At 34.7% G+C, this 26,551-nt stretch overlaps 1 protein-coding gene across 4 annotated transcripts in view; it reads left to right on the plus strand.

The window, feature by feature from the left end:
• The window catches only part of Khc-73 (Kinesin heavy chain 73), a 734,708-nt gene that overhangs the window by 671,210 nt on the left and 36,947 nt on the right, over positions 1–26,551 (plus strand). For 3 of the 4 annotated variants that reach the window (XM_069822453.1, XM_069822454.1, XM_069822455.1), the window contains exon 28: positions 23,344–23,412. The exons of the other annotated variant lie outside the window; for it this stretch is intronic. In XM_069822453.1, coding sequence (XP_069678554.1) covers positions 23,344–23,412 — 69 coding nt within the window. The remainder of the gene's footprint in view (positions 1–23,343; positions 23,413–26,551) is intronic. 4 annotated transcript variants of the gene reach the window in all.

The raw sequence follows: 26,551 nt of genomic DNA on the forward strand, positions 1-26,551 counted from the left end.
CATTACATGAAAAATGATGAAATTATATCGAAAGTAGCTTTGAGAAGCAAAGGAATTAAGAGTGAGAATGCTTTTTTTCCTTCTGAAAAATCTGTTTAAATGCACATAGTGGATTTTGGAAGCACAGCGACGATTTGCTACTTGGTTTTATTTTAACTAGGCTACAAACCAAAACTGTATTAAGAAACTAGTTTATCTACATTGTAAATATTTAACAAAAATCAATGAGTAAAGTAAAAGAGCCTTAAGATTGTTTGACATAATTAAAGAGTACCTTATATTTTCTTGACTGTTTATATTAATATTCTCAAGGTTAACTTTTATTTTTAAGACATTATGTTTCTTGGAAAATTTATGAAACACGAACTGAAGTTCAGTTTGTTTCCAGTGCTGTCCTAATTAGTAATATGATTTCTCAATTTATGTAATAGTACGAGGGGTAGTCATAAAGTTTTAATTATCACCTCGAAAAAATTAAGCTGCGACCATGAAACTTGGTGATGATGTTAGTCCTTTTCTACATATTCACCCTTCAACGCGACACATTTTTCCCAACGATGGATGACTTGACGGAGGCCTTTGTTGTAGAAGTCTGCATTTTGGCTGTTCAGGAAACGTTCCACCTCAAAAATCACCTCGTCGTCATTCTGGAAATGCCTGCCACACAATGGTTTCTTCATCCAAGGAAAGAGGAAGAAGGCACTGGGTGCCATATCAGGAGAATACGGGGGGGTGAGGTAAAATTTGATAGCCTAAAGAAGCAGCATGTGTGACTGTGTCCTGTGCAGAATGAGCTGGGGCGTTGTCATGAAGCAAAAGGACCCCCTTGGACAGCTTCCCGCAACGCTTCGTCTTGATAGCCTCCCGTAACCTCGTTAGGAGATTTCCTGTGATGGTTTGCCCCTTCTGAGCATAATCTGTCAGCACCACACCTTGGATGTCCCAAAAAAACTCAGCATCACCTTGCTCGATGATGGTTGGGTCTTCGCCTTTTTCGGCGGTGGTGAATCCACGTATTCTCCTGATATGGCACCCAGTGAATTCTTCCTCTTTCCTCGGATGAAGAAACCATTGCGTGGCAGGCATTTCCAGAATGACGACGAGGTGATTTTTGAGGTGGAACATTTCCTGAACAGCCAAAATGCAGACTTCTACAACCAAGGCCTCCGTCAAGTCATCCATCGTTGGGAAAAATGTGTCGCGTTGAAGGGTGAATATGTAGAAAAGGACTAACACCATCACCAAGTTTCATGGTCGCAGCTTCATTTTTTTGAGGTGATAAGTAAAACTTTATGACTACCCCTCGTAATTGTAAATAAACTGATAGCAATTTTGATAGGATACCGATATATGATATTTAAAACGTTTATTTGTTTTGAAGTCTGTAAAATGTAATATCTGGAACTCATTTGCTTTTCAACATGTCTTCTGGCATGCTATAATGAAATAAGTGAAAGTGCTTTATTTTACGAATATAAAGAGAGAACTAAATTGCAGATAATGAACTGCATAGTTCCTTGTACTGCTGAATTGTAGGATTGTAAGTGCTTATTTGCAGCATTATCACTATTGTCCATTATCTCATCACTTATTAATTATCTTCTTGAAACCTTCTTTTGTTATTAGCTTGAAAATGAATCGTAACTCTTTCCACAATAACTCGATGTTGCTACCACGATGTGAACCATAATGGATAGTCTGAATTGGCCCAAGTAACTTTGTTGCTGGAGTATTATTGTAGTCATATTTTTGTTAATTTCATTCATTGTTTACTTGAGTTGTTTCTGGTTTGTGGCATGATTGCGTGGCTTAGACTCTAGAGACTTGCTCAATGGAGATCTTTTTGCACTTACATCCTCCTTGAGTGTGAATGTTTGTTTCTTTGATTCCTATCACCAAACTCAGTCTTATGACGTTATCATTATTTGTTATTGCAGGGTGTTAAGGTAGGACACTTGCATACAAATGGTGGACTGCAATATCTATCAGGATTTCTTGAAATATGCATACAATTTTCATTGTGTGATGCAAATCTTGACCCCAACTGTATGTTGCAAATTTCATGTGCTTAAAATTCTCAGGATTTGTTCATTGCATTCTGTTCAAACAAACCTGTACTGATATGTTTAAAAAAAGCAATGAAAATCATATGTGAATTTTTTAAAATCCTGCTTTACGTTTCTAATAAATTCAACGAAAGTGAATTGATTGTTAATTTACAGAAACCTTGCAGATGGAACTTGTAATACTTCAGTGATATTATGTTTTATAAATTTCTTCCATATCTGTCTATATAAAATTGGTAATGAATATAGAATGATGTGGGGTGAAGATATTAAGTTGCATGTTACGTTTGCCAGTCAAAAAACCATAATGCGACATGGAAAGGAATGGTTTTCTTCAGATGATAGAGTATTGCTTCTGATAGTGTAACAACTAAAACAATGTAACTGCAGTCCACCTGTAGGGTTTTATTTTCTATATGCAAATTATGGTTTCAGGAACAGGATATCTGAACTAAATGTTTTGTTTCCATTGTTGTCCATGTTACTGGCCATTTTCTCATTTATATTGTGAACGCGGCAGTCTTAAGTTTCAAAATATATTTGAGAAAATGAGCTCCTGATGATATAATACTGAAGAAACAGCATGGTTTTCATTGTTGTCAACAGAGCAATTATCGATAAGATGGAGATATATTGCTCATAACGATATTAACTCTTTATTATAAATAGAATTATACTTTCTGGCAGATAAATGTGCGAAGCTTAATTTGAGCTAAAGATACGTCAAATTTTATATGAATTAGAGGTGTATGCATCACATTTTAATTTTCGTAACAAGTTAACGGTATTTGTTATAGGATATTCTATAAAGAAAGAGAAAAAAATTTAAAAAATCCGCATAGTTTTATGGTACATATCGATCGTCCAGTTCAAGAGTGCGACAACTCAAAAATTGCCATTTTTTAGTTATTTATACTACTGAAAGCCCCTTTGGAGCGCTTTCCGATTCAGTATTGAGATAAGTCATATTTACAACCATAAAGAAAAAAAACTAAATAAACTACTTTAGAAATAATTATAACTATGGACTTTACTAATTCATTATTAGCACATTTCGAAATGTATTAATAATGAACTGGAAGATTGTGATATGCTCGTCCTGAATACTGACTCATTTCTAATTGTCGTGGTTATGAACCAGAATTCTGTTCTTTTTAAGTAATTTATTTGAAACTTCCAACTGAAGATATCTCAAAACTTTTTTTGAGTTGTCGCACTTTTGAACTAGACGATCGATATAGTGTGTGTTTTTTTCTGCCCAAATTTAATAACATACTTACCAAGTGTTTTGTAACAACAATGAAAATTAGAAGTGTGCAATAGTCATTTTTATCACGTTTATCGCAGAGTTGGGACATGTGAAGGACATCTGCTGTATTACTGTGTTATTAAATCTACGCTCTGAAGGAGATATTTTATTCTGAAAAAGAAAAAGTTGATCCCATCATATTCCTTCCAGAGAACATTTAAGTGCTAGGTTGCCTAATGAACTGTAGAGACAAGTGTTTTGTGTAGATTAGTGAATGTGTTTTCTGTAGCTAGTTTAAAGTCACAGAGGATGTCTTAAAACAATTTGGAAAAATAACTACCTTTTTGGTGCTTCTAAAATGAGAAATTCACGGTGGAACTAAAATGATACTGTAATTGCATCTTGAATTGCATGATATAGGGTGTTTCACATCTAGATTTTAGTGTGGCTATTCTTCACTTTAGACTGTCAATTAGTTTTGATGTACTATCACTCTAGAATAAAAAAGACACGTGTGTGCTACCTGTAAGAATGGAAAACACATTTAATGGCGTAATCATACAATTGAAATAGCATGTAGAACATGAATGTTGTGGAGTGACTCAGAGCATAAACTTCACGATTTTGTTGTAGTCCTCTATATTAGATGTGTTAAGATGATGGAATAAAACAGTCTAAAGTGATAAGTTCCATGCAGCATAAGTTGTTCTGTTGTTGTTATAATGCTATGACGTTAGTGGCTTATCACATTGAATCTTCACAGTCTTATCCCATATTTGGCCTTGTACTCAGGAAGAAACGAAGTGGCCGAACTAAATACATGATCTCTTATACAGAGCGATCAGATGAGGTGTGAACAGGAGCGACTGGGTTTTTCACTGTGTGCTGCTGATTCACGTGCATCAGGGAACAGACAGTTTAGAGTCATACTGGTACAACCATACAAGTTTCTGTGACTACTTTAAAAAATGTCTTACTTACCAACTTTATTTGTGGAGGTGCTGTTGTCCACACATTTTTGGCATCTTTATGAAATAACCCATACTTCAATCCTTTTGGTATTCTACAGAGTGATTTATATAGAACTGACACATTTCTTTCATTAATTGTTTCAAAACGAATTGTGCTGGCGACAACTTATTATATCTAAAATGTAGAGGAATTTTGGGAGATTATTTACCTCTATAGCAAATATGATGAAAGAGTAATGGAACGGAGAAAAATTCTCTCCGGCGCCGGGATTTGAACCCGGGTTTTCAGCTCTACGTGCTGATGCTTTATCCACTAAGCCACACCGGATACAACCCCGGTGTCGGATAGAATCGTCTCAGATTAAGCTCCAACTCTTGGGTTCCCTCTAGTGGCCGCTCTCTGCACTACGTCATAGAAGTCCATGAACATAGGACCGAAGTCCACACATGTGCTGAGGTGCACTTGTTATGAGTGACTAGTTGGCCGGGATCCGACGGAATAAGCGCCGTCTTAAATCACGAAGTGATTTACGCATATCATATATATTATTTTAATGTACCGAAGTACATATGATATTTCCATGCAGATATTCTGCGTCATCATACGATGAAAGAGTAATGGAATGGAGAAAAATTCTCTCTGGCGCCGGGATTTGAACCCGGGTTTTCAGCTCTACATGCTGATGCAGACCAGTTGCAGAAGACACAGCCCTGCAGTATATATTGACTACACCCCAACTCTGGCTACTAGCAACAGGCATCTATAATGAACACCGATCAAAATACCCCTCATTTCTCGTGAAAAACAACTGAATAGACTACAGGGACTATAGTGGACTTTATGTTGTCCACAAACAGCTGGATACATTAAGAAGATTGATTGATGAAATGACCCATAATCTGCTGTAGTTCTGGTCGATTAATGCTGTTAATTTCGTGACGGATATTACATTTCAGTTCTTCCAGAGTGCGTTCAGTACTTCGTCATGAAGAGATACTTCATGAACGATATCAGGTTTCTCAGCACTCCAATAACGGAGGTAGAATCATGCCTTGTCTGAGGAAAATATTAAATGTGGGTTTGTTAGTCCGTTATGAATATTATTCAGCATCCACCCACAAAATGCGCGCCTACATGCAGGATCACCCAGTTGAAGGGTATGTGTCTTAGTTATTTTATATGGCTACAACTTTAATAACAGTCCACACCTGTAGAGTAACGGTTAGCATGTCTAGCCACGAAACCAGATGGCCCGGGTTCGATTCCCAGTCGGTGCAATTATCTGGTTGAGGTTTTTTTCTGGGGTTTTCCCTCAATCCAATATGAGCAAATGCTGGGTAACTTTCGGTGTTGGACTCTGGACTCATTTCACCGGCATTATTACCTTCATCTCATTCAGACGCTAAATAACCTACCTAGATGTTGATAAAGCGTCGTAAAATAACCTACTAAAAAAAAAAAAAAAGAACTTTAATAATCTAGTAGCTTTTGCACATAGCCATAAGGAATTCGTACATATGAAAGGCATCTAAGTGATTTTCTAGGAGACTGGTCCAATTGATGACCAACGTTATCTAATGTTTCTTCTGTGAGAACTTTACACTGTTTGTTTTGTTTCTTACGCTGAACACTTCCCTTTGTTGTATATAATGGAATTTTTACATCCAGGAATATTGTTTCAAACTGCCTTCGTACTTGGCTGGCAGACTGGGTTAACACATATGAATCATAAATATACAGAGTGTTTCAGAAATACTTTGACAAACCTTGGGGGCATGTTCCTCACAACAAAACAAGAAAAACGTAACAATGAAAGTTTATGTTCAACGTGTTTCGAGGTACAATCCAACAACTTAACTTAAGTTTGTAACCGATAATAATATGTTGTTGTTGTTGTTATCTAATGCCGGGCTTTGGCAACGAAGCCATTAGCGTTCTTGCTCTCCAATATTTCTCTGTGGTGGATCCATCAGGTAGAACTTCACAGGTTATGAGATGATCTTCAGTCATTTCTTCTTCTTTGTTGCATAGAAGGCAATTTGGATTTGTTTAAATTCCTATTTTATTCAAGTGTTTGGCCAAATAATCGTGTTCTGTAAGCAGTCTGAATTTTGCTACTGCAGATTTACGTGGGATTTCTGGAATAATTTCTGGTTTTTTTTATTAAAATGCTCCATAATAATATTCATTTTGTTAAATAATCGAATGATGTTTTACTGATACAAGTCTGCTGATGCACACATTGTATCCTAGATGGCTGTGTGTTGCCAAGGAGACTTGTTTACTACAGGAGAACATTTTGAACATTTGTTATGAGTTTCTGAATTGATTAAAGTTGCAACACTTGCTACCAAGCTGACAATATCTAACAGATGTTTCATTATGTTCTTTCATTAATAACTAAAAAACTAAGAATTTTCGGACGTATGTTTATATGAACTTTTTTTCTTGTTTTGGTATGAGCAACATGCCCCCAAGGTTTGTCAAAGTATTTCTGAAACACTCTGTATACACGTTGTTCAGTTGAAAACATTTGATTAGTCATTATACAGTTTACACTTATCCACACTTTTACTCTAAATGCACAAGAAAACATAGTAGGCCTATGATACATCGCATGTACCATGTCACTCGGCAGTCACTTGGATACTGATTTACTAACCTTGACACAGTAGCGGACGGTGGGTTTGAAAGTTGGGGAGGCCAAGACGTGAATGATGAGAATATAAAAATATAAGGCCTGTGACGTACCTCATTACCAAGCGCAGAATTTATAGGTTTTAAGAAATTAAAATTAGGTTTTCCAATTTATGTTTTAGGATTTTAAATCTTATGTTTAGGAATTTATATGATTTTACGGGAAAAAAATAAACAAACAATGGCTCGGTAAATATTGTCCTCTTTAGGACACTTCAAGTCCTAACCTACGAATTAGGTCTTTTTAGGTCATATTGAATTTAAGAATGTCACATTTTGTTACATAAAACGAATAAGAAAAGCAATATTTCGAGAGTAAGGAGATAGCAACGAAATTGATTCGAACCTAAGAATCCGGGGCTTGCTCATTACTATTACATAGTCCAATTTTACAGCAAATTAACTCGACGATCCTCTTTCTTCGCAAACCGATCAAATAGGTCACAACATACTGAATAACTGCTACTAGAAGAAGCTAGAGACAAATCTGCATTTGTTTCTAAACTCTCGATATATTTAAAATACCGTATAAGTAAATACATCTCGTAACACAAAAGAATAAAATAACAAGAACACCTGCAAACAAGAGAAAATCTAACAACATAAATGAAAACTTTTACGCAGGGAGAGAAAACTAACAACACGTGACTCAATTTTTTAAAACCAAGAAGAGAGAAAGAGCTTCCAAATACAGCCGAAACTGTAAGCAGTACAGTTGTCAGCAGTGGGTAGAACGTCTCCAAATCGGCTCCCCTCGCGCGTTCTATCAAGTTTAAACACTCTTCTAACCAGCTATCTTATTGGTTGAACTGCTGTTGTCATGGTTACCGGGGAGTAGCGTCATGTAGCCGACTCCTCTCTCCCGCTCTCGCATAGACACTGCAGGCTGCTAGATGTCAACTGTACAGGTTACAGCGCTATCTGTTATTTTTCTGTACGAATTATTTGTACTATCTACAGTATAGCGAGCGGGCATCACCAACTGAATGTGGTCGACTTTATGTAACTTACTTGGAATTGAACGGGTTACATCAGCTTCTTGTCTATGCAGATGACGTGAATATGTTAGGAGAAAATACACAAACGGTTAGGGAAAACACGGAAATTTTACTTGAAGCAAGTAAAGCGATCAGTTTGGAAGTAAATCCCGAAAAGACAAAGTATATGATTATGTCTCGTGACCAGAATATTGTACGAAATGGAAATATAAAAATTGGAGATTTATCATTCGAAGAGGTGGAAAAATTCAAATATCTTGGAGCAACAGTAACAAATATAAATGACACTCGGGAGGAAATTAAACGCAGAATAAATATGGGAAATGCGTGTTATTATTCGGTTGAGAAGCTCTTATCATCCAGTCTGCTGTCCAAAAATCTGAAAGTTAGAATTTATAAAACAGTTATATTACCGATTCTTCTGTATGGTTGTGAAACTTGGACTCTCACTCTGAGAGAGGAGCATAGGTTAAGGGTGTTTGGGAATAAGGTGCTTAGGAAAATATTTGGGGCTAAGCGGGATGAAGTTACAGGAGAATGGAGAAAGTTACACAACACAGGACTGCACGCATTCTTTCTTCACCTGACATAATTAGGAACTTAAAATCAAGGCGTTTGAAATGGGCAGGGCATGTAGCACGTATGGGCGAATCCAGAAATGCATATAGAGTGTTAGTTGGGAGGCTGGAGGGAAAAAGACCTTTAGGGAGGCCGAGACGTAGATGGGAGGATAATATTAAAATGGATTTGAGGGAGGTGGGATATGATGATAGAGACTGGATTAATCTTGCTCAGGATAGGGACCGATGGTGGGCTTATGTGAGGGCGGCAATGAACCTTCGGGTTCCTTAAAAGCCATTTGTAAGTAGTGAATAGTAAAATTAATATAAAAGGAAAAATGTCCGTCATTTGCTATAACTTGTCTGTGATCTTAATTCAGCTGGAATTATTACTGCCATATTGTTTTCTGGTAAAATATTAGGGGAGGCACGGCCTCCCTTGCCTCCCCTGAAAATCCGCCGCTGCCTTGACACAAGCCAGGACGAACACGTGCATGCTTGCATCATTGTTACGGAAACTTGTATGGTTGTATCACAGCGACTCTGCACTGTCCATTCCCCACTCCAAGTGCGTCAGCAGCGCACAATGGAAGCCTCATCGCTCCTGTCCACACCTCATCGAATTGCTCTGTACTTCCTTAACTTCACGATCTTCTGGAATATAAAATTTATCTTGAGTATTTACTCCTTGTTGTTTCATTAATGTTCTTTTTAAAAACTTAACGAAATGGATTAAAATCTGATGGTGTCCTTACCAAGGAATTGTTTCAGACTGGAGGAACGTAAGTCCTAGCACGTAAGGGGGTGTGTATATGCCTTACATTAGAATTGGTAAAAGCTTAGAAATTTAAATTGTAATTTAAATTCATGCAGGTGACTTTGATCTTATGCTTCTCTTCAGCTATAGTATTGATTCTCTATGTTTCATATTATACTAAAAATAAAAAGCTTAGACTGAACATTATTCATGGTTCCAGCCTCATTCAGCAATGCGTAGTGCCAGATGCATAACTTACTTGCATTTTTTATTTACTTGTATTGCTCATTTTATGCAATTGTGCATGTTTCCTTTAATGAATTTAGTGTTTTGCTTTTAATGTCAGTTAATTCAGAAAGGAAAAAAAAGAATGTCAGTTAACTCATAAAAGAAAAAAAAAGAACATTGATAACAATACACACACGCACACACACAAAAAAACAAGTTATGGTTATATCACCATAACTTTACACTCATACCAAATATTGAAAATAAAATCTATATTCCCTATCAAGCAGTAGTGAATCTTGGATTAGAGAAACGATTGTCTAAGTATTTATATAAAACATAGAGTATTACAGACAGAATCGAGATTAATTCAGATACCTACATATTTGTTACGGTACATCTAAATGTTGAAGTGAATTTCAGCAATAGACTATCATACTAATCGATTCTGGAGTCATTCTTTTCCTCTACATTTTCTGCTATGTGACTGCCTTTGTTGATAGGGTTACAGTCTGTTTGTAACAGCTCTTAGGCAATTTTCGGTATAATCTTTCCCCTACCATTGGGAACATAATACTGTGATAATAATACATATATTTGTTTTAATTTTAAGTAAAATATATGATTAATAAAATAGCTTTTCACAATGCAATCCTTCCTAGTTTTGACTTTTGGTAAAACAAAATCTAAGTCTGTGTATTTTAGATATATATTTTCTCGATTTCGGAAAGTTAGCTTACCGGTACCTATTTTCATTTACATCATAATAATGTAGCTTTTCTTTGTTAAAAGGCACAAGTTCCTAATAAACCAGAACTATAGTTCAATAATTTTGTTTTTGAGTATCACTGTAATGTCTACTTCTTTAGGAGATTTTTTCTTGTCTCCTAGATTTATCTTTAGAAGAAATTTGTCCAAGGTTTAAATGCCATACTTGTAGCTCTCTTTCCCCCCCCCCCCCACTCTTCGCATTTCTTGCGAAATAAGAAGGTAGTAGTAGCTCGAAAACTAAACTTTTTTTTACAGTAATCCTAATATTTTACCTGTCATTATTCCAACACATTTCAATATTGCTCACTGTATTAAAATAGTTTATATTCCGTTTTTCAAATCAGTTTATATATTCTAAATTATAAATAAATTAAGAAAATTACTTCAAGATGTACTTAGCTAGATATAAAAATATTTATTAACTGCAAGTTTTATGAATAGGTACATATATATTAAATTTTCAAGTGGTGTTTTTTTTTAACTTCTCTGTTTTACATTGAAATTATATTTTTATAACTTATGTGTATATATATTCATTGTTGCAGTATTTTATGTATCTGGCAGCTGCCTGGTTAACTGCATAATGTGATAATAGGTAAAAAAAAAAAGAAGTAAACTGTTCCATTACTGATCAAGTATACCTAACAACTTGGAGAAGCAATGGAATTCATAATTTAGTGTTCTTGCATTGTTAACACTGGAAATCAGAAAAAATGTGTGCTACCAATTTGGATTTTTATCTTCAAAAGGACTCCAATGGATGGATAGCTGTGAAATATAAATAAATTATCTACTATTTTTTTCTTTCAGGAAAAATTATGAGTGATGTTTGTTCATTGTTCTTTTGTTTTGGACTTCCACTAGTAAAATTAAACTTGTGCTATTTCCTATTTCTAGTTTTTTGCTAAACGCAAATTTTTATACAGAGTGATTCACGAGAATTTACCGTCACTTACGGAGCTTATTTCTGAAGACATTCTGAGCAAAAAAGTCATATAAATATGTGTCCTAATCTCAATATTTTGTTTGTAAAATACCTTTTTTTTTTAAAGGGTAAAAGGATGTTACAAATAGAGAATGAATTATTCAGAAATATCATTTCTTTAATTGGCTGGTGTTCTGAAGCTAAAAATGTATTGTTGTTAATTGATTTGTGCAGATTTTGTTTTTCAATTTGTAACTAAAAATTACATTCTTATACACTTATCACAAAAATTATTACAATTCATACGACTTTAGGAACTTGATTCTTTTACAGTTTAAATTATACATCCTAATGTACAGTCTTAAAGAATTTACAAGAGTGGCGTGATTTGTAAAAATTGTTGTGATAAATGCGTAAGAAAAATGTAAATTTGTAGTTAAAAATCTAAAAAAAAAATTCTGTACGAAGCAACTATGGAATTCACAACACTTTTTAGCTTCAAAATACTAGCTAATTAAAGAAATGATACTCCTGAATAGTTCATTCTTTATCTGTAATATTCTTTTACCCTTACAACGAAAGAATAATGGTATTTTACAAACAACTTCAAATTAGTGTAGCTCTGAAAATATTGAGATTATGCGACTTTTTTGCTCAGAATGTCTTCAGAAATAAGCTCTCTAAGTGGCGGTAAATCCTCGTGAATCGCCCTGAATATAAAAATACGAAACTCAAATTAAAAAGCTCTTATTTTCTCAAGGTATACTTGTAAATGACAAAATGATTCATCTAAGAATATCTTCAATATTGTAGTACCGGTAGATACTTTTTTAATATGTGTATTATGAGCCAATGACTTTCCAAAAGAATATAGTCATGATGATGAAAATTTAATAATTTAACAGCAGTAATATGTAAAATTAATAAAAATGAGTTTTTCGATTTCTTACTACTGTTTGAGATGTGGACGATATTTGTTGTTGACATGAGTAAAATACGCCATGAAACAGTAAACTTCCATTACAATTCCGATTAGAAACATTTTCTAATTAAAGCATTTGATTGTCTTATAACAGGAGAAAAACTCCGTTAAAAATTAGTAGTTCATTTGTCTACTTAAATATATAAATAACAATTAAATAACTGTCGTTATATAACCTATGAATGCGTGAAATCATATTTTGTATTTAGATTTTGTTATAATTAAAAAAAAATCACTAAAATATTTATATTTATGCTATAATATTTAGACGGTCGTTTATTATTTGTGACAGGGGTGTTTGAGATTGTGCAATTTATTTATTTATTTGCAAAATTTGTACTTTTCATAGAAATACAAAAAAAAAATTATTTTGGTTTTGAATTCTGTCTACTTTTTTTATTATAACACAAGTTGATGTGTTACACTTTTCTAACTGTATAATGATTGGTACGTACTCTTCTGGTACTCCCTGTGAATTTGTAATATACATTCGCAATCGTGTGAAAATTCAGATACCTATACTTATTACAGTAAAGAATTATCAGTTCGGCATCTTAGTGAAGGCCATACTGAAATCTAAAGCTGTGAAACATTGTATGGAATCAGTCTGTGAAAGAAAAACTTTCGAAAAATGAAATTATTGTTCTATTGATGCTTATTTCAAGTTTACATACAAATTAATGTAATGATTTTTTAGTTTTGGGCCACTACTTTGTTACTGGAATGATATGACTGATTGGAAAATTAATTGGCTATCAATGCATGGCACATTTGATTGGTTGTGGATGGTTCCAATGAAATGTTCAGTGTTAGAGAAAAAGAATGCTCTGATAATTTTAAGTACTATGTAATTATTAAGGAAGTATTAATAACTTCCGCAAATATATTCTCCCCTTCAGTCTCTCTGACTTTAAACAGAAGCTGACTGGAGATATTAAGTGGGGAAAGCTCTGTTACTCTTCTGATACATGTGTGCGTGCGTGTGTGTGTTAATGTGTGCATGCATGTATGTGTGAAAGCACATGCGTGCAGAGATCTATGCTGTTGTCTGTTTCAAGTGGAACCCACTCATTTATGTTATAGAAAACCGCTGTGAAGAATATTGCACCGGCTAACGGTATCTACTAATCCATTTTGAATCTTGCGTACACTACTTTTAACACTTGAATATAATTAATTGATTCACTAGTGGACTTACTCGTGTTAGTTATGTAAGTCTGTGTGGCTTACAGCTGTTTCAGTGCTTCACGCACTATCCTCAGAGCCTACTAGATCTCGGCGTCATCTCGAACTTCTCTGCCTGTTGTGTGGGTGTGTTTGATTGTTGAAAGGTGCTGAAGAGTGGAGTCAAATAGTGTGTTTGTATATTTCGTATTGTTCTAGTGTGCTGCATTCAGGACAATGATACACAGATTACTCAACATACCCATGAGCCAACAACACTACAATGAAGAAGTGTACACAATCAAATACATAGCACAAGAAAACGGATACAATCCAAACATAATAGACAACATCATAAGGAAGACAAAACAAAAACTCAACAAACACAAAAACACGCAAAACACAACACAAATACCAGAACACAAGAAATACATCACACTAACATATGAAAACAAAAGCACAAATAAGATCGCATCTTCATTAAAAAAGCAGAAATACAACATAACATACAGAACAGAAAACACACTACAAAGACATATCAACACATAAAAAACACAAACAAATAAATACGACCACACAGGTGTATACAAACTCACATGTAATAGTTGTGACAAGTCCTACATTGGACAGACAGGCAGATCATTCCAAACATTCTACAAAGAACACATTAAAGCAATAACCAGAGGATGCAATACATCTACATACGCCGATCACATAACTAATGCTAACCATACATATAATAACATAAATGCGGATGGAAATCCTACACACACACAACCAAAGAACCCAAAACTCAACACACTAGAACAATATGAAATATACAAACACATTAAAACACACCCTGATCAAATTCTCAACACACAGATCAATTTCAGTACACACACACTATTTGACTCCACTTTTCAACAATCAAACGCACGTACACAACAGGCAGAGAAGTTCGAGATGACGCCGAGATCTAGTAGGCTCTGAGGATGGTGTGATGAAACACCGAAACAGCTGTAAGCTGCACAGACTTACATAATTAACACGAGTAAGTCCGCTAGTTAATCAATTACTGAAAGTTTAGGTTCTGCATAATTACTTGAAATACATAAAACAGATAAAATCAGTTTTATTACAAATTGAATTAATTCAAATGTGTAAGTCACGTTAAAGTGCGTAGTATTATCCCCTGTCTAGGATTTTTGACGAGAGAATCTGGCAACCTTGGTCATAAGTGAGATTTGCATGGTCAGTCTTTTTGTAAATGACATTAAAATAAAATTAACATACACTTTGAATAATTTATTGAAACTTGAGTTCTTCACACAGAACAAAGAAATTTCAACACACTAATCCTGAGTAACATTGGTAATAGCTCTTAATAATTCAAAAGAAAGATTCAAAATGGATCTTAATAATTGCGTAATATATTCACCACCACAATATCAAAGAAACACGTAAACAAACATTCATTTGTTGCAAATCACGATGTTCCATAGCAGATATTGTTCTTTTCTTATTAAACAAAGACACTCAATTCAAACCCGAACACATTATACATTATTAGATACAGAATTTGAAGACGAGTAAAAAAAAAAAAAAAAAAAAAAAAAGTACAATGTTATTTAAGTAACGCTTGCAAATGTTTGTGTATTTTATATCACATAGATACTTCTCCAAGTTTCATGTAAATCGTAGCATAACTATAAAATATATTTGTGATCTACCGGAATCCAGTTAACACGGTATATAAAACCGCTATGAAAGATGGAAGTAAATAAAAAAAGTAGTAGGCTCGTGTTTCTGGAGTATAAAGTTACAAAGAAATCGTAGTTATAAATGTGGAATCTTGTATGCTTCAAGAGGAAAAGTAATTTCTTAAACAGATTCGTCATTCTCAGTGGTCACTCCTAGTTCTCGTACTGCCACTTCCATCATCTTCATATCACCATTTTCATAATACCACTATTGCTATTTTTAATTATCATCATCATCATGAAGCAATCAAATATGCAGAAAAATTACGTAAACTTTGAAAATTGGGACAATTATAATCCAGTATTAAAAAAAAAAAAAAAAGCAACAAAATTAATTATAAGTAAACTAATTGGAATATCAAAGTGAAAATTTATGCGTTGCATGTCCACATTGTAAGAAATATGTGGTAAAAGTTTCAGATTAATTGATGTAAAAATGTAGAAGTTAGAAATTTCATAGATCCATATCCTTAGCATGTTTATATATATAAACACACATACAAAATATACATAAGATGTTAATATCACCAAAACCATGACTATTGCCATCATCATATCACCAACGCAATTGCCATCATCATATCGCCTTCACCATTGCCATCATAATATCACCACCACTATAATATCATTATCATCATATTACCACATCCACCACCACTGTCCACACCTGTGGAGTAACGGTCAGCGCGTCTGGCCGCGAAACCAGGTGGCCCGGGTTCGAATCCTGGTCGGGGCAAGTTACCTGGTTGAGGTTTTTTCCGGGGTTTTCCCTCAACCCAATACGAGCAAATGCTGGGTAATTTTCAGTGCTGGACCCCGGACTCATTTCACCGGCATTATCACCTTCATATCATTTAGACGCTAAATAACCTAGATGTTGATACAGTGTCGTAAAATAACCCAATAAAATAAAAAATAAATCCACCACCACTATCTATCATACCACTACCATTATATCACTACCATCATATCAACTCCGTCATTCACGTTGCTATAATCAACAACAACTGTGACCACCTTAAAAGATTGAGCCCATTCTGTTCTCATTCTTGTTAAATTTATAGTAGACATTCACATGGAATAAGGTTCCTTGGTGATGGAGCAAGGCTTGGTACCCTAAAACGAAGAATATTGCTATTGCATATTGATTTAAAACAAAATGTTTACGATTAGTATTCGCGTAGTTTATAGGTTAGGATCTTCTTGATTAAAAATACATGCATTGGTACTTAACTCCAGATATCTGCCTTGCAGTTTCCTCATACGGATTATGTATGAGGAATCCATGCCATACAGACTCCATAATATTTTCGAATCTTATTGGTCAGTTTCTTAAAAAAATTGTGAAGTCTTTGGTCAGTTAGTACATATTTTTATTCATGAAGTTCATCCAGGAAGTAAGTTCCAATGGGTGATAAAGAAAACAAAAAACACCACTGAATAAGAAATATTTATTACACTATTTACGAGATTCACTGGCTACTTCTCAACGTAGTCACCACCATTATTGAGGCATTTATCACACCGGTGCACCAGTGTTTGTATGACTGTGTCATAGGAGTCTGCCACCAATGTCTGGAGCCATGAAGTCACTGCCGTCTGTACCTCAGCATCGTTGTGGAAACATTTTCCTGCCAGAAAGCGCTTCATGAGACGGAAGGGATGAAAGTCACTTAGCGTGAGGTCGGGGCTGTAGGGTGGATGGTCGAAGATCTTCCATCCAAACTGAAGCAACAGATTCCGTGTGGCGTTGGCTGTATGGGGTCATGCATTGTCGTGCAAAAGCGTAATGCCTCTTGTCAGCATTCCATGTCTTTTGTTCTGGATCGCCCTTCTCAGATTTCGCAATGTCTAGCAGTACCACTCAGCGGTAAAAACCCGCACATGAGGACACCACATCGATCCCAGAAGACAGTGCACATGATTTTTTTTGACAGAGATTGTCTTCTTGAATTTGGTCTTCACATGTGAACCATTATGCCGCCAATGCATGGATTGTTGTTTTGTTTCTGGTATTTCATCCCCAGTGACAATATATTGCGTACTGCTGGAGGAATGTCAATGCTGCGGCCAAACATTTTGTTTTGTGTTCATCTGTCAGCTGCTTTGGCACCCTTCTTGCACACACTTTCTGAAAACCAAGCCACCGGGAGACGATTTCCTGCAGCAGTGGGCGAGACATCTGGGGGAATTGACCAGGGAGTTCCGAAATTGTGAAGCGCCAGTTCTGAAAAACTTCTTTCCGCACTTTCCATCAGTTCTGGCGTCATCAGGGATGGTCTTCTATGGTCTTCGTCGTGCACATTGGTTCGGCCTTCAGTGATTTGCTTGCACCATCATTTGACCGTACTGCCACTCCTAATGTCGGGTCCATACACGTTGCACAATTGGTGATGGATCTCTGCTGAGTGTGCAGAAATCGGATAACTGCACGAATCTCGCAGTTGGTGGGAGACAATATCAGTGCAGCCATTTTCTCCTAGAGCTGTGCAATAACTACTGCCATCACAAGACTGAAACTGCACTGCATTATTCCAGTGGCGTATACTGGTTAAAGGGTTTGGGCTACCGCTGACCCTATTATTACACAAAATATATCTAACAATTACTTTAATTTTAATTACTATGGTAAAACTAATAATACAAAATTATTACATTATGTTATATTATAAACTTTTTCTTTTGCAATTTCCTTGGGCTACCACCGGTAGCCCCAGTAGCCCGCAAAGTACGCCCCTGCATTATTCCCACATACCCCCTCTCTACTGTTATGCATGCACATTCCTGTTCAACTAGTCATGCTATCTCTGGACGCAATTGGAACTTACTTCCGGGATGAACCTCGTACTTTCAGGACAATCAAAGACTTTTGAAGTATTGTAAGTGATTTGACATTACAACTTGTAAAGTCTTAAAAGTCTTGTGAATTTGAGAAAATTTGATCGTGTACAAGTATCTTAACTTCGGTTTGTACTAATTTAATAATTGATTTTTTTGTGTAATTTTGTTTACTAGCTGATTACTATTAGAAAGTACGAGATGATCATAATGCAAATTTGGTACATGTTATCTGGATGAATTGATCGTTAAGTATGAAAAGAAATCTGTCTCGATTTAACTTCGATTTCAATGTGGGTGCAGCTATTAAAATGTTTTTTATTTCATTACCTAATTTTGTTTGTGAAGTGTTTGTAAATCCATATTTTTATAATTTGCCGAATCCAGTGTTATATCTAAGACAAAAAAGAAATTAAAAGGATCAAAAGAAACCAATAATTATATATAATTTTACAGTGGAGTTGACAGTAAATCAAGAGCAAAATCTGGAGTTATGTTAATGATAAAGAAACAATTGAAGTCCACAATAAATAACTACTACTTTTGGAATGAAAGAATAATCCAAATTAGATTGAAATTATCTCGAGGTTATATGACAGTGATTGGAGTATATGCTCCTGTAGAAGGAGAGGATGAAGAAAATGATCAGTTTTATACAAAACTACAAAGGATTGTGAATAAAGTTAATAGATCTGACATGCTGGTATTGATGTGAGATTTTAATGCTAGAGTAGGGAATGTCAAGATTGAACACTGTATGGGTGTACACGGAGAGAACAAACTTGTAATAGAAATGGCAACAGATTAATTGATTTCTCGGTCTATTACCAACTAAAAATTATGAATATCTTGTTTGATCATAAAGATAGTCACAAATTTACATAGGAAGCTAGGAACTTAAAGTCTATTATAGATTATAGAAGAAGAAGAGGCCTAATCCAGTTTCGATACGAACAAGTAGGCCTATAATGCATAAATGTCATACATGTGTGGGTTCCACCAAATACTTTACGGTGTGTTCTGTTGTAGGTTGCAGTTTCTAATGGGTGCAACTATGAAGCAGCTTACTTTTTCATAATGTGCATACTGTATCTGTTGTGAATTCACAAACACTGTGCAAATGTTTAAATGTTTTTTTGCATAATTTTTCATTTTCTTCTACATCCCGCATAACACGTATGCAATGTAATTCAAGTTGAAGTGACCACTACTTCAGGAAGAAACTGACAGAGTCAACAGAGAGACAGTTTTTAAATTAACCAACTCTATAGCTTCTGTTAATCTTTGTACATTACATTTTTAGTAAACATATAATTAATATGAGAAGGGTTTTTCTTCCACAAATCTGAAAGACAGAAAGTTCCTATGCAGGCCGTTCCCACTTCCAGCCTCTGCCTAGCAAAATCTGTTGGCATACAGACAAGTCCGTGCATGCTACTCTATCCAGACTGGTCCTACCCTATTGGTCCTAACCTAACTTAACCTAACCTAACCTACTCCTACTCTACCGTTTAGCTTCCTCGGGATGGGCGCTCTGCAATACGGTCATTCAGCCGATAGAACAGTACTACCTGGGATCGGTCTGCATAGGAACTCTTTGTATACTGATGAAAAAAATTCCGGTATTTTATCAAATAATTTCGTTCATCCTATGCACTAATAAACCGGAAATATACTTTTTTTAGCTATTTCCCCAAATATGCATTCATGCAGCATGAATTAACGAGTTTTCACTCCACACATTTTGATATCTGTAATAATTTCACAAACATGATAAATTACTGTTCCATTTTATTTACATTAAATAAATAATACCTACATAATTTCATTGTCTTAATACTTCTTGATTTTCTATTTCGGGAAATAGCCATTTCATTCCTTGTAAGTAAAATTTCGTTTGAAAAGTAAATTAAAATTATAAAATCTTCATGTAATAAAGGTACAAAATTGTAAACTTTCAGTAATTATATCTATATGATGATATTAGTAATTATTTGATAGTACAAAATTCTTTGTTATAGTTGTTATTTTAATATTATTATAAGAACTTCTAGAGGAATAATAGGATGATAGTTTTAAATTTATTTTTCTCCATTTGATAATACGAGTAGATACCTTTGATGCAGGTATTTTCACTTTAATACTTCTAACATTAGCAAATTGCATCCTACTGCTTTTTGGACATTATCTTTCATCTTAAACTTAATTGTAGGTTACTTTTTGGAATTTAAGAGTGGCTCTCCAAATAAGTCAAAAAAGGTATTTTTTCAGAAAATATATTTTTTATAAATTGAAATATCTTGAAGGTACTGAAAGGAGACTTTGACAGTTAAAATATTATGGAATGTGAGCTTTAGTGATAGAATTTAATTTTTGAAAATTGATATTTCTATGTAATAATACCTTTGACGCAGGTATTTTCACTTTAATACTTCTAACATTAGCAAATTGCATCCTACTGCTTTTTGGACATTATCTTTCATCTTAAACTTAATTGTAGGTTACTTTTTGGAATTTAAGAGTGGCTCTCCAAATAAGTCAAAAAAGGTACTTTTTCAGAAAATATATTTTTTATAAATTGAAATATCTTGAAGGTACTGAAAGGAGACTTTGGTAATTAAAACATTATGGAACGTGAGCTTTATTGATAGAATTTAATTTTTGGAAATTGATATTGTTTTAGGTAACAATGCTGTTAAACATTTTAATTCTGTTCCAAAATGTGCTAAGTTACTTGACTTAACATGCCTCGGAAAAAATGTTATGAATCTGTTTAGTAATTATGTATGTTTATTTGAACATTTTGCATTATATGTAAAACTGAAAGTAGACTTTGTCTTAATAATAATCATTTTAATATCATATCACAATGACTTAGCACAGTTTGGAACATTCATATTACTGACTCAGCACACTTCGAAAAAAAAAAACTGTGAGATTATAATGGGAATAACATGGAACATAACACCGTTTGGAAAGTTAAAGTGTATTCCTGTGTAGAGTTATGAGAAATAATAATGCTAACCTACAAAATAAAAAATCGTTTATAAATGACTTAGCACCATTTGGAAAATCACTCTTCAATTCATTTCTTACTCCGATATGAAATTATGAGAAATATTGAATATGACAGTAATAACTGATAACATTTAGGTAAAATAATCTTGAAGATTGTTCCTTCGATAGCAATATACACATTTCAAGTCGAAAACTCTTCAGGTTTTCAGTACCAGTATTTAAATTGAATTACTGCTTACTTAAGAATACAAGATCTGAGCTTAAATATGTTTGATGGAATTTACACCCACATGATGTTAATGTGCTATGTTGCCAAACCTAATGGAGTGTCACTGTAATGTTGCAAGATATCTTCGGTTATAAAGCTGTCCATACAGAACTCTGCAAGTTCGAGCCGCACTAACTCAAACTGAGACATTACTTAACAATAAAAATTGAGAATTTCTGACACATTAACTGACGACTGAGCAATAAGGAGGAGTGTGTTTAGAAAGACAGCAGTGTGCCTTAAACGTAGTAACCAGCAGTCACTTTAAAATACATGATTGGCTTTTGAGTTGCCAAGGCACACTACTGTTCGACCTCTGCACTGAAATTTCAAATATAGTCCTTGAGGACACATTCTTTAGGGAAGTATAGTGTATGAAAAATTAGACAAAATTGGATGAAATGAGATTGCCATAGATTTGGTCCTAAGATGGTGAGTTTTTTAAATTTTTTGTGCTGAATGAGGGAATTTTCGTCTATAAAATTGATATAAAATGGTTATTATCTACTGAATTGTAAGCTAAAAATTAATTTTTAAATTGTAAGGGAATTTTTTTTTTTTAGATTCATTCCATTGGTACACTCTTTTCAAAAACTATGAAATTTTCAGCTGATGTTAATACATATATGATAATCTTAATGATACAGTTATTTTAAAATATTTTTAAAATGTCTGATTTATATTCATTTTTATAGATAGAAAAAAGTAATTGTTTGAATGACGAATATTCATTTGAGCTCTAGTAAAAATATAATGAACATATTAAAATGATATTGTATGGCTTTACTGTAGTATACCCTGCCAATTTATGGTAGAAATTTCATTACCATCAGAATTATATAAAATGAATAAAGTATACCCAATATACAGTGATGTAATAATAATAATAATAATAATAATAATACTAATAATAATAATAATAATAATAATAATAATAATATAATGATGATGATGATGATGATATAGTACCGTAAACTGGGGTTACTTTGAACACAGAGGAAACTTTGACCATTTTTTCAGAAAATCATATTTAGGTTTCTACATGCTGCATTTGTTATAGATGGAGGTAAATTATCATAAAATCATTCTCATACCAAATTTACCTCCATCTATAACAAGTGCAGCGTGTAGAAACCTAAATATGATTTTCTGAAAAAATGGTCAAAGTTTCCTCTGTGTTCAAAGTAACCCCAGTTTATGATGATGATGATGATGATAATGAATGACAGTAATAGTAATAAATGATGCGGATTATATATAATACCTTCCCAGAGTTGTGCTTGGGTGCGGGTTCGATTCCCGAATGGGCTCATTACCTGGTTGGGTTTTTTCCGAGGTTTTCCCCAACTGTAAGGCGAATGTCAGGTAATCTATAGCGAATCCTCGGCCTCATCTCGCTATATACAATCTCGCTATCGCCAATCCCATCGATGGTAAATAACCGAGTATTTGATACAGCATCAACCAACTAATAATAATATTCGGAATATGTATGATAAGACTTTCTTGTGTTAAATTCTAACGTACCTTGTTTACATGTTTTGACCTATTTATAGGTCATCTTCAGAACTGGTCGTTGTTGGTCTTGGTGCCATACATATTCCGAAATGATACAGTGTTAAAAGTTGTGTAATCAAAATGTAACTTATAATACTAATAATAATAATAATAATAATAATAATAATAATAATACAGTAATAACAATAATGATAATACGTTCCAAATTTAAAAATTAATTTCTAGCTTATAAAGGAGTAGGTAAAAACCATTCTATGTTAATTCAACAGCCAAAAGTTTCCTTGTTCAGCACAAAAAGAATTTCAAAAAGCTACAAACATTAGGACCAAATCTATGTAAGTCTGATTTCTGAAATTTTTGTTTTCATTCACCATAACAACCATCTTCCCTTAGCAATAGAGTTATTTGTTCTGTATCGAGTTAAGTACCTATTTACTAATATTTCTTTGTGATAAAAAATGTGAAACATCTCATGGGACAAGATGTGGCATGTTTGTGGCACTTCAAGATTGATTTGCACAGTGTTTGTGGACCACAGTTTCCGTCGCCATGTTGAGATGTGATGATGACCAATGTGTGGATCTTTTCAGCTCGCCCTACTTTCCTCAATCTCAACTTGAATCTGAATTCACTTCGTCTGCAGCCAGCTGGGCCCAAACGTAGGTTTTTCTTCTCTCTGTCTCGCACTGTTTGCTTGCACTGTTTGTTTTCCACAGTTGGTTTTGTGTTCTTGCCTATTTCTGCTACTTCATTTATCTTACTCTATCCTCTGGGTGCTGGATTAAGATGAAACAAAATGGACATGTGGTTCATATAACCTACTGGATGTGTTGCAAGAAGAAAAACTTAGAATTAAGTCATAAATATTGAGACATACTGTAGTATTCCCATTTCTTCCCAATTAGCGTTATTTTTTTATGCTCGACCATGCCGAAATGTAGTAATTATACACCTGGTAGCAGACCTTTAATGCATGCCATTAAAGTACACCTACTCATTAAAGGTCAGGTCTTTCAGCCAATGACGACTCAGGTTACAACTGTTCAGCCAATGACAGGTCAGCTTTCTACCGTTATAAAACCGCAAGTATCGATTATTCTCGGATATGCAATTGAAAGAGAATTAGCGAAAAGTCACGGAGGCTGGAAATCCAATATTGTCGCAGAAGGTTATGTTCTGTTACTATAATAATTAGCGTTAATTGTAAATAATATTCAAATAAATTCAATTTGTCATCTCGTTCTTATGGCCTAGCAAGGCCAATGTGGACATCTGTTCCTCGGAAAAATCAATACTTTCGCGTCTGCGCACATCTCACAACATACGGGACATTACTCAAAAATTAATAATATCAAGTTAGAAATATGGTCGAGCATAAAAAGTCGTATGAAACTCGCCTATAATGGTAATTAAGAAGCTCGTATGAAAATTATGAAGCTCGCTTGCGCTCGTTTCATAAATGTCCATACTCACTTCTTAATTACCTTCATTATAGGCTCGTTGCATAATGTACTATTATGCTCGACTATGCCGAAATGTAGTAATTATACACCTAGTAGCAGCCCTTTAATTGACCTCATTAAAGTACACCTATTCATTAAAGTTCAGGTGTTCCACCAATCAGAAAACACCATTGTAGCAATATGAAAGCACAAGTATCGATTATTCTCGGATATGCAATCGAAAGACAACTAGCGAAACATCATGGAGGCTGGAAATCCAATACTGTCGCAGAAGGTTATGTTCTGTTACTATAATAATTAGCGTTAATTGTAAATAATATTCAAATAAATTCAATTTGTCATCTCGTTTTTCAATGTCTAAATCAATTTCAGGGTTATATCAAGATTAATGTTTATTTTACTCTCTAGATTATATCAAGGTCAATGACATTTGTTTCTCGGAAAAAATCAATACTTTCGCGTCTGCGCACATCTTACAATTTACGAGATATTGCACAAGGTCAGTTTCGCTCCCCGGTCAGATAAGAATAACATGAATACTTATGAATAATTTCAAGTTAGAAATATGGTCGAGCATAAAAAGTCGTATGAAACTTGACTATAATGGTAATTAAGACGCTCATATGAAAATTATGAAACTCGCTTACGCTCGTTTCATAAACATACTCGCGTCTTAATTACTACCATTATAGGCTCGTTGCATAATGTACTATACTAGTTCTGATGATGACTGATATAAAGCTGAAACTTATCAAATAGGTAATTACAACTTAATCTATTTTAACACATGAAAGTGGTTATATTAACTATTTAAGGGACTTTTTTTCCCCTAGAAAGGTTGGTATGGTTTGCTATCCCTACCTCTTCCCTGTCTTAACAAGTAAGAAACTTTCTTTCCCTCAGTTCTTTTTGCCTGAAGACAAAAGCTAAATTCAACAATGTAGCACATATGGGTCAATCCAGAAATGCGTATAGAGCGTTAATTGGGAGACCAGAGGGAAAAAAATCTTTGGAGAGGCTGAGATGTATATGGGAGGATAATATTAAAATGTTGTTGTTGTTATTTTCTATTGCCAGGCATTTGACAATAAAGTCATTTGACCTCTTGCACTCCAATATTTTTTAAAGATATTATCATGGTCAGCCACTGAAGCACAGATTTTGAGGTGTTCCAAATCCATTTCTTGGTTTGAGTTGCACAATGGGTAGTTAGGGGACTGATATATTCCAATTCTATGCAGGTGTTTGGACAAACAGTCATGGCCTGTTGCCAATCTAAATGCAGCTACAGACGATTTTCGTGGTAGATCGGGAATTAATTAAAATAGATTTCAGAGAGGTGGGATATGCTGATAAAGACTGGATTAATCTTGTTCAGGATAGGAACCGATGGTGGGCTTTTGTGAGGTGGCATTGAACCTCCGGGTTCTTTAAAATCCATTTGTAATTAAGTACAGTGAAACCTCTCATTTACGGACATGGAAGGGACGTAACAATCTGTCCGCATCTGGGAGGTGTCCTTTATTGGGAGGGAGGCTCCCTAATCTAACAGTAAATTTATAATATGCATTATGTATCCCTTCACGCTTTAAATGAAATGTATTACTGTAGTTTAATTCCAAATACAGTCTACTGTACTGCAGTAAATTCTTTGCAACTTTGAACTACAGTAGATAAAACTGAAAAAGGAAAATTCAGTACTGTGCCATGTAGTTTTATTCTAGGTCTGCAGTTATGCAGTACTGTAATTTACAGTTTTCAACTTAACCTTTAAGTTCAGGTGCCATGTCTCTCGAAACAGAACAACTGATTGAAGTGAAGAGAATAATCCTACTAACTGTCCACACCTGTGGAGTAATGGTCAGCGCGTCTGGCCGCGAAACCAGGTGGCCCGGGTTCGAATCCTGGTCAGGGCAAGTTACCAGGTTGAGGTTTTTTCCAGGGTTTTCCCTCAACCCAATACGAGCAAATGCTGGGTAACTTTTCGGTGCTGGACCCCGGACTCATTTCACCGGCATTATCACCTTCATTTCATTCAGACGCTAAATAACTTAGATGTTGATACAGCGTCGTAAAATAACTCAATAACTCCTACTAACCCCATCATGTGTCGAATACAATTTCACGATCGCGGAAACCTTGGACGCATCAGACAGGATGACTTTGTTTATCCTCCCACTTCCAGCTAACAAGGGGTAGCCGGCTGGGTTAGTGGTAGCCTACAAGACACTTATTGTCTTCTTTCGTGTTAAGGAATTTCTGTACAGTTTTCAAAGCTAAATTTTCCATTTTTGTAACACATTAGGTCTTGAAATCCAAGTTGTCTGCAGTCAGG

Source organism: Periplaneta americana, chromosome 3 (assembly GCF_040183065.1).
Source record: "Periplaneta americana isolate PAMFEO1 chromosome 3, P.americana_PAMFEO1_priV1, whole genome shotgun sequence".
NCBI classification, from domain to species: Eukaryota; Metazoa; Arthropoda; class Insecta; order Blattodea; family Blattidae; genus Periplaneta; species Periplaneta americana.